The sequence below is a fragment of the Phalacrocorax aristotelis genome, chromosome 15 (genome assembly GCF_949628215.1).
Source record: "Phalacrocorax aristotelis chromosome 15, bGulAri2.1, whole genome shotgun sequence".
In the NCBI taxonomy this organism is placed as follows: Eukaryota; Metazoa; Chordata; class Aves; order Suliformes; family Phalacrocoracidae; genus Phalacrocorax; species Phalacrocorax aristotelis.
The window spans coordinates 619,471-628,465 of record NC_134290.1 but is presented as its reverse complement, the minus strand read 5'-3'; the positions used below and the strand labels follow the sequence as shown (position 1 = coordinate 628,465).

At 44.7% G+C, this 8,995-nt stretch overlaps 1 protein-coding gene across 8 annotated transcripts in view; it reads right to left on the bottom strand.

The window, feature by feature from the left end:
- Positions 1-3,610: 3,610 nt before the first annotated feature.
- GGT5 (gamma-glutamyltransferase 5) overlaps positions 3,611-8,995 on the bottom strand; it is a 48,086-nt gene continuing 42,701 nt past the window's right edge. For all 8 annotated transcript variants that reach the window (XM_075110541.1, XM_075110543.1, XM_075110542.1 and 5 more), the window contains 3 exons: positions 8,089-8,198; positions 7,087-7,194; positions 3,611-6,856 (listed from right to left, as the gene is read on the bottom strand). In XM_075110541.1, the coding sequence (XP_074966642.1) occupies positions 6,710-6,856; positions 7,087-7,194; positions 8,089-8,198 (365 nt within the window). In that variant the 3' untranslated portion in view covers positions 3,611-6,709. The remainder of the gene's footprint in view (positions 6,857-7,086; positions 7,195-8,088; positions 8,199-8,995) is intronic.

Below are 8,995 nucleotides of genomic sequence, written 5' to 3'. Positions count from 1 at the left end.
CTTTTTTTTTTTTTTTGCCTGCACAGTTGCGGCTGTGAAAAGGGATGGTGAGAGTCTGTGGGAAAGAAGCTCTCCTGAGGTTTTTCTCTTTTCTTCACTCCTTTGATGAAGCTAAGAGTAAAAAAAAAAACCAAAAATATTTAAATATCCAAAACAATCTTGGTTTTCTCCAGTTTGGTTTTTACTTTTTGCCATATCATACTGCAGGCCTGTAATACCAGCATCTGAGGAAATGAAACCTCTAAAAAAGGGTATCCTCCAGCTCCTCTTGTTTGAAGGTAAGTTACCATTACTCAGACAATAATGACCTCTCAGCAATCCTTATCTGACATGGAACAGCTAAGAGTGTCTCTACTTGTGCATGAGGGGTTTTTGGTGTTCACCTACCAGAATGGACTAAGACATCACATCAGATAAACTTAGCCTAAGATCAAAACTGAATGTTCCAGGATGTTGTCAAGCTCTAGGGATGTTTATGAAATCCTTGAAACAAAAGTAAGTGTAACTGAACACATCTATTTGGCTTGTTGAAACTTCCTGTCAGTTTGTAAGAACCTTAAAATAGAAAATCAGAAGATGAAAATACAGAAGAGAAAATGAAAGGCTGAAATTTTAGGCATCAGGCACCCTCTCTTTCCCAGTAGTTTCTGGAATCGAGGAGAGTCTAGTTTCAAGGAATAAAGTAATAGCTAGACCATGCTTAAATCAAAGGGTCACAACTTTGACATATATATTTGCTTATATCACTCCCACTAAATGAGGGGCTTTTACCAAAAGTGTGCTCTGTGCCTCTGTGCTCCTTTTTCCTGCGCTGTTACTGATGTATTTAGTGCAGCAAAGGCAGTGACCGAAAACAAAAACTAAAACCAAACCAACAACAACAAAACCCCAACGAAACCAAAAAAACCCAACAAACTAGAGTCGTTGTGCTTCTTAAGAATGAGATTGGTTTGGGGCCAAACATGTATCCTTTTATCACTGAACTGAGACTTTGGTTTTTTTACTTCTTGTAATTCTGCAGTAGATGCCACTCAGTGGCAGGCTGCTGTTTAAATCCAGTTTGCAGGGCATTTTAGGAAGCTTTGATACAAGGTTGTGTATGGAACAGCATCAGCTGCTATTTGTTGGAAATAACCTGGCCCTTTGGACTTAGGACTAGTTGAGATCTTTCTTGGCCAAGTGCGATCTGAGAAATAAACAAACAAAATTTTGCACAGCAAAATAGGCTTATTGGAACCTTACAGTCACTATAGTTAGTCTGAACTACAACAGAAAAAGCTTTGTGCTCTGAAACTGGAGGGTAACTGTTTTCTGGGAAATGACTGTTGGACAAACATGCTTCCTGAAACAAGTTTGAGTAATTGCTGCTGGGCTGCTTCTAACAGTTCATGGTACAGCAGTCTTACTTACATTTCTGAATTTCTCCTAGATGGTCAGAAAACTCCCCTATTACTTATAATCTATGTTACAGAACTTTCCTCCTGGAAAGCTCAGATTTTGCCATGGCTAAAAACACTTCTGTTGAAAACTATTATTATAAATGCATTTGAATTCTTGACCGCAGAAACTGATATGTTTGTTTTAGCAGCATCACTACAGGGGACTGATTTGTAAAAACTAAGCTGGGCTAAGGCTTGCACTTACATCCTACATTTAAAAAAACCAAACCAATGGATACTTCTGCATGCTATAATTATCGACATCTCATTTGGACATATCTGTACGTAGGGCATGCACTGCTGCCACCTGCTTTGATACCACACTCTGCTACTCACACTGCATTGAGGCTGGCTGTGTATCAATAGGCAAAGGTCACTCAATGGTTCATGCTGTAAAACCTCCTAATTGTACACTGCAGGCCATTCAGCTTGTCTGAATGTTTCAGCTACAAGAAAAGGCTTCTTCCTGCTTGTGTCCCACCTCTTTGAATGCAGCTACCTCCTGACATCTGCTTCTGTGCAGAGGCATAATATCTTAGTGTAAGCTGCCTGATGCAGTGTAGGGTATGGAGAACAGGACGCATTTCCATGACTGATTCCAGCTGATTTGAAATGGCTTCTGTGTGATTCACTCTTTAGTGATCGTGCTTGACAAACCTGGTGGCCTCCTATGACAAATTGACCTGCCTGGTTGACATGGAGCGGTGGACATTGTCTACCTGGACTTCTCCAAGGCCTTTGATACGGTCCCCCACAGCCTCCTCCTGGAGAAGTTGATGCGTTATGGCCTAGACAAGTGGTCTGTGCAGTGGGTGGGGAACTGGCTGACAGGCCGCACCCAAAGGGTGGTGGTAAATAGCTCTTTCTCAAGCTGGCAACCTGTCACTAGTGGAGTCCCCCAGGGATCGATACTGGGCCCAATGTTATTCAACATCTTTATAAGTGATCTGGACAACAGCATCAAGTGTGGCCTGATGAAGTTTGCGGATGACACCAAATTGAGTGGGGAAGCAGACACTCCAGAAGGGAGAGCTGCTTTGCAGGGAGATCTGGATAGGCTGGAGGAGTGGGCCAGCAAGAACCTTATGAAGTTCAACATGGACAAGTGTAAGGTCACACACCTGGGAAAACATAATCCAGGAGTGCAGCAAAGGCTGGGATCCACCTGGCTGGAGAGCAGCTCTGTGGGAAGGGACCTGGGGGTCCTGGTGGGCAGGAAGCTCAACATGAGCGAACAGTGGCTGCTGCAGCCAAGAAGGACAACAGGATGCTGGGTTGCATCAAAAAGGGCATCGCCAGCAGAGATAGATAAAGAAGTCATCATCCCACTCTGCTCAGCACTTGTCAGGCCACACCTGGAGTGCTGTGTACAGTTCTGGTCCCCTCTATACAAAAAGGATGTGGCCAGGCTGGAAGGGGTCCAGAGAAGGGCCACCAAGATGATCCAAGGACTGGGAAGCTGCCATACCAGGATAGGCTGGGAGAGCTGGGTTTGTTCAGCCTTGAGAAAAGGAGGCTCAGAGGGGATCTCATCCCCGTGTACCAGTACTTGAGGGGCAGCTACAAAGGAGATGGAGACTCCCTTTTTACAAGGAGAGGACAAGGGGGAATGGACACAAGTTGCTCTTGGGGAGATTCCGATTGGACACCAGAGGGAAATTTTTCACAGTGAGGACAGTCACCACTGGAATAATCTCCTCAGGGAAGGGGTTGACTCGGCCACGTTGGACACCTTCAAGGGCCGTCTGGACAGGGTGCTGGGCCATCTTGGCTAGACTGTGCTCTGCCCAGAAAGGTTGGACTAGATGGTCCCTGAGGTCCATTCCAACCTGGGATTCTGTGATTCTGTGAAATGGAAAGGTGCTGTTAAAAGGCAATCCAGATCATGAACTGGGGAGTTCACCCCTTTCCCATGTTCTTCAGTCTAATGTTACCACAATTTTCGTTTGATAACCATCCAGCCTCTGGAAGGGCTACAGGGAAGTGCCAAAACCAAGCTGAGAGAGAGAAGTCGCATATGGTGTCTTCTGCACAGTTCTTCACTTTCTCCAGCGGCTTCTTGACTGTCCAGTGTGAACAACTGTTACTGCTGAAAACACCTGTGTGACCATCTCTCAAACACCTGCTTGTGTGTCAGGCTAGGCAACAGTTTTAGAAGAGAGATTCCCAGACAGGTTTAAAAACACTTTATTAAAAATATAAAGACTTCATTAGAAAATACAGTAGCCTCTGTACAGTGATGTTTTAAGTCTCTGTAAATTGACTAAATACAAAAATAATGATCTCCTCTTGGCATGAGCATGAATGGGGAGACCAAACTGGGAGGCTCTTGACCCAAGCGGATTTCAGCAGCGGTGAGGTGGTGGCAGAGCAAGAGCAGAGGTGCTAGGGGAAGTACAATCCCTCAGCTTCACCAGATACTTTGCTAGTGAGAACTACAGGACTGGAAGCCTCTGCTGTAGTGAGAAATCTGCACTTTCATTCCTGTCTGCCTTGCAAATTAAAGCTGTGATAGGTTTTAAAACTGCCTAATTGGCTCAGTTTCAATGTTAGTAGCAAAGTAGTTAAATTGCAGTGAGCATTGGACTACAGATAATATTGCCATGTATTTGTGGTAGGAAGCACTACTGCACTGGAAAGGTGATAGGCTAGATTACGGAGGTGTGATTCACCCTAAGGTGTGTCAGAAGTGAAGGTAACTGGAGGCTTAGTTACTTGGTGACTTGGTTTTTCTGCTGATGATACATGATGGAGGATGGACCTGGGCACTGCTGAAAGCTGCCCTGAAGCCCAGAGGGAAGCAGCCAGTATCCAGCCAGTGACATTCTCAGTTGCTTTTGTAAACTCTCAGCTCAGCTGGACTAGCTAGACATAACCACAGACCTTGGTAAAGCCAGCATCTGGTCTGGTTAATCCATCTGGTCCTGAAATGTGAGCTGCAGATGGTGTCTGGTGCCCATAGTGCCTCCCTGTGACAACTCTGCTGTTGGGTTGTTATTTCTGACACTAGAACCAATGCACCCAGGAACTGGTAGCTGGGCTAAGGGAGTTAATAAAAACAGAAAACTTCAGCAAATTATGTAGATTGACTATGACTACTCAAAACCCCCAAGGTGACCCCTTCCAAATGAACATAAATATGCCTCCCCTCAAGCTTTAGGTCTATTCCCTTTCTCCATTTACGTTCAGCAGTACCGTACTGCTGTCTCACAGGGTGCTGTGCACTTCTAAGGCTTGAGTAAGCAGCTCTGCTGGAGAAACCCGTAGTCCTTCCTGAACTAGGGGATTTAACATAAATTCCACTTGGAGGAGGAAGGGGGAAGGGTGCAGTGCATGGATCTGGCTGTATACATAAGTAACTTGTATTCCAGCTACATGATTAAGTGCTTGCGGTTATGATCTGGTAACTTAGGAATACTTTCTCATTAAGCTCTGATACAGCTGCAGTCATACTGTAGTCCTTAGCATACAATTTCTGAACGAAAACACATGTCTGGCTCTAGACTGCTTCACTAAGACCATCATTAAAATGCAAGTGAAAACTAAGATTTCAACAAGTTGATGGCTTTGTTGGACCCACTTTGTGGATAAGAACAGATTTAAAACCTATCTAGCCTTGTTTGCAAGGGTGTTTTGGGATGGCCTCATTTTGGTTTGCCTTTTTTTAATAGCGTGTTCTCAAATACTTGTTATGGTATTTACAGAGAGATTTTTTTTTGTGTGTGTGTACTAGGAACACCATGGGCTGTGTGTGAGGTAAGAACTAACATGCAAGGGGGAGAGCTCTGCTAGTGCCTTGCTCTGGTTTGGCTTCACTTCCAGAAACAGGCACACAATACTGTCTGTACCCACAGGGAAGCATGGCTCATAAGCTTTCAGAAAATTGAGTTGTTGGGGATCGTGGGAACTTGCCCCTGGGTATTTGAGAAGAGCTTTGGGGGCTTTGAGGTTGGTTTGGTTGTTTTTTTTTCTTTTCTTAAATGTTTTATTCTCTTGGCTATTTTGAGCAGGGCAAGGTTATGGAGTAACTGCAAAAGACCTTTCATTCAGGTGCATGAGTTCAGGTTGCTCCTCTACAAGTTTTCTCTCTGTGATATTTCTTAGAAGTCCTACAATTTCCTCATTGTGAGCTTAAGAGAACACTAGCGATTAGCTGTGGTAAACAGGGAGTTAGAGCATGTCCCCAGACTGTGGGAGAAAAGTATTCTGCTAATGTCTGATAGCACGGTATCGCTTCTCAGCAGTCCTGGTGTTTGCCTGGCCAGGCTGAGCTCATGGCTACAAGTGAAGTCTTCTGATTATGATCCTTTGCATTTTGAAGAAAGTTATAAAGCTTCCAAAAACAACAGCTCTTCCACTGTAATCCTCACCTGCCTTCCCAAATGACTTAGCTTCTGCAGGCATTGAGGAGGGAGAACTGGCACAGACTGGGACTCCTCTCACCACAGGGAGAGGTGTTCCCAGGGAGCTAAGCTGGAGCCTGTCCATCCCAGAAGTGCAGAATTCACATCATCCCATGGGAGGCTTATTCTCAAAGTCACCAGCGTGCAGGGTTAAAGGAAGCTTTGACACAGTTACTCTGAGCTTGTGGGGTCCTTTGTATCCCAGAGAGTAGTAGGGCAGCAGACTTGTGCTAGAATGTGCTGAATTCATCTGTCACCTTTGGGAAAAGTAGGGGTTCTTTGGATGGGAAAACCAAGACAGGAAGCATGGCATTTTGCTCTCTTCCCTTTCCAAAGCCACCCTCTAAGCCTGGATGCTTAAGATTTTAAAAGCCTGACCCTATAGAAACTTATTGTAATCCTCATAACAAAAATAGTTGCTTATTTCACATCACTGAGCCCCAGTAATAATAAGTTTATTGTGGTAACAGCCTGAAAGAACCAATTCTGCTTTTATCTGAGACTCTCCAGCAGGAATAGAAGATACAGTTGTGTCGTGTCACAGTGTTCCCAGTGGATTTTGGACGAATTTTCCTTTCCCACTTTGTATTCTCATATTCTGAATAGCTGATGAGATCAAGAAATATGTTTTTCTGTGTATCACATAAGTAATGGAGGGTTTAGCTCTAAACAAGGCTGGCTGACCTGTCCTTGTATTGCCTGAAGGTGACTTGCAGTCTACTGCAAGGAATTAGGTGCAGTCACAAGTTTTTCCCATACTCTAGCAGGCATCCTGATGGCAACAGGCAATATTGGCATGACCAAGCCAAAGCATGTTCTGAATCTGGTTCTCTCCTGTGGTTTTGTGAGTTGTGATGGCACTTCATGCTAATATCCAGCTGACTTCCCCATCTTCCTTTTATCAGAGTAAGCAGAGATGCATTTTCCTTCCTTGGAAACTCCCTGCACAACATTCATTGAAGAGCTAATGTTCTTTTCTTTATGTCCTCTTCTCAGCAGGCTGCTCCTAACCTCCTGTAGGGGGGAGAGAAGAGGAAATAGAGTGAATGGGGCAGGGGTCTGAGGTCTTAGCGTTGGCAGGTGTGAAAATGAAGAATGTATATGGGCGGTCAGGTTGAAAAAGTGACATTTAAGCAAGAAGGAGGTTAGCTAGAAGCAAAATACAGATTATTCAGGAGAGCTACAGAAGCAGTCTCCTTCTCACCAAAAGGAGAAGGCAAGAAGATCCAAGTGAGGTCACTCACCTCACTGAAGTGTTTCTCAAACAGGATCATGTCACCTTCGGTATGCATGATGGGAGCAGAAATGGCATGTTCCAAGTCATAGCCAAACCACAGCTTGTTTATAATCACCTGCAATGAAACAAATCCCACACTGCCTGACTGGAGATACTGAATAAGAACCTGGGTCATATGCTGCCATCCTCCGCAGTGGTGTTAAGCCAGACAAGCTCTACTGTAAATCCTGCCTGCAGGATGGTGCAAATTTGGACTGTAAGAGAAGGCTGCACTGAGTCAGACCAAAAGTCCTACTAGCCTAGTCTCCTGTCTTCATGGTGACCAATAGCAGATGCTCACATCAAGTATAAAAATAGGGTGAGCACATAATGATACTTCCCAGAATGCTTTCCCTGAGCCAAAGTGGTGTCCTTGAACTCAATAGCTATCAATGGGTCTTATATCTTTCTACTGACAGTTGTTCTTTCTGTTTTCAGATCAGGTCCTAGCATGGACTCCTTCCCATGTGTCTCTCCAGTTGCAGAAAGATGAAGAAAAAAAGTCCTCTTTTTCCTCTTGTGGCCTTACCTGTTTTTATTTCTTGATTGCTGCACAAGATGTTTGTTATACTTCATGCACTGACAACCTCTTTTTCATTAAGATTTGTTACTCTGCATATGGTTGGTGGTGGTTTTCTGGTTTTCTTGTTCCTTCCATCACGTAATTTATCAGTTTATTTTTGGGCCCCAATGTTTTGGGCAATGCCTCCCTTCCTAATAACTTCCTTGTTATTTGATTATTCTAACTTCTTCCCTTTCAAAAAAAAGAATTGAGAGAGGCAGGTGGCACTTGCCACAGAAATGCTAGAGGCAAGAAGGTTGAGGATAGACTGAGTCCGCAGCAGGCCCTGTTCACTGCTGCCTTCCACACAGCTGTACTAGCAGCAGCAAAGTAATTCCTTTTGTTCAGGACAGTGTGTGCTCCCCTTGCTTAGTGGAAGGTGTTACTGTGCGGTACTTGTTCACTCACCATAGCGGTAGCACTGATAATCCAGGCCCCTCCTGCTCCTCCGATCACCAGCATGTCTCCTGTCTTGGAGATGAGAATGGAGGGCACCATTGCTGAGGGAGGCTTCTCTCCTAGAGTAGAGGCAGAGAGTGTTATTCCTCCCATGTGGCTGTTAAGGTGGTTGGGGGGGGACACATGAGTTTATCTACCTCATCCTTCTTGTGTTCCCCATGGGGAACCAAGCTGCTGCTCATTCCTCAAGAAGCTCAAGTCTTCTAGAAAAACTAGGTGCTTTGTGCTGAGATCCCATCTCACAAGAAACTGGACCTTTATGGCACAAGCTGAATAGGAGGCACCTCTTGGTGCAGAGCATCCTACAAGCATTCAGGACTTGCTGCAGTTCATTCAACCTGTCAAGGAACCATTAGCAGCAATCCTGCCATTGCAGTGCTGAGGTCCTCTCTCACAGCAAGCCCAAGGCAGGTTGCCCTGGGGATAGCTTGTTTCGCAAAGCAATGTCTCTGTGTCAACACTGCTGTGTTACAGAACTCAGTGTAAGCCTACAGCGTTACTGATTTTATTGTGCATGCAACTATATACTTCTTCACAGATGAGCCTAAAAAGTCAGCAAGCTTGTCTTAGCAGTAGTTCCCTCACTTCTTCCCTTTCCTCTCCATCAATCAATGATCCCCTTTGGCTTTTCTTTTTTTAAAAAAAAATCTCCAATTTCCCTGGCTGGATACCAAAACTCCCATGTTTCCATGCAAGGGCATATGTGAGTAGACAAGACAAACTACAGGGCTTTATCCTCTGTTAGTCTGAAACAAACTTGTTCTCATCCAGACTCAGGAAAGGAAAGACTAGCTGCAGCTTACAGATAGTCCCTGCCCAGTTGTACAGGGCCTGCATAGCCATCTCCTGGCTTTGT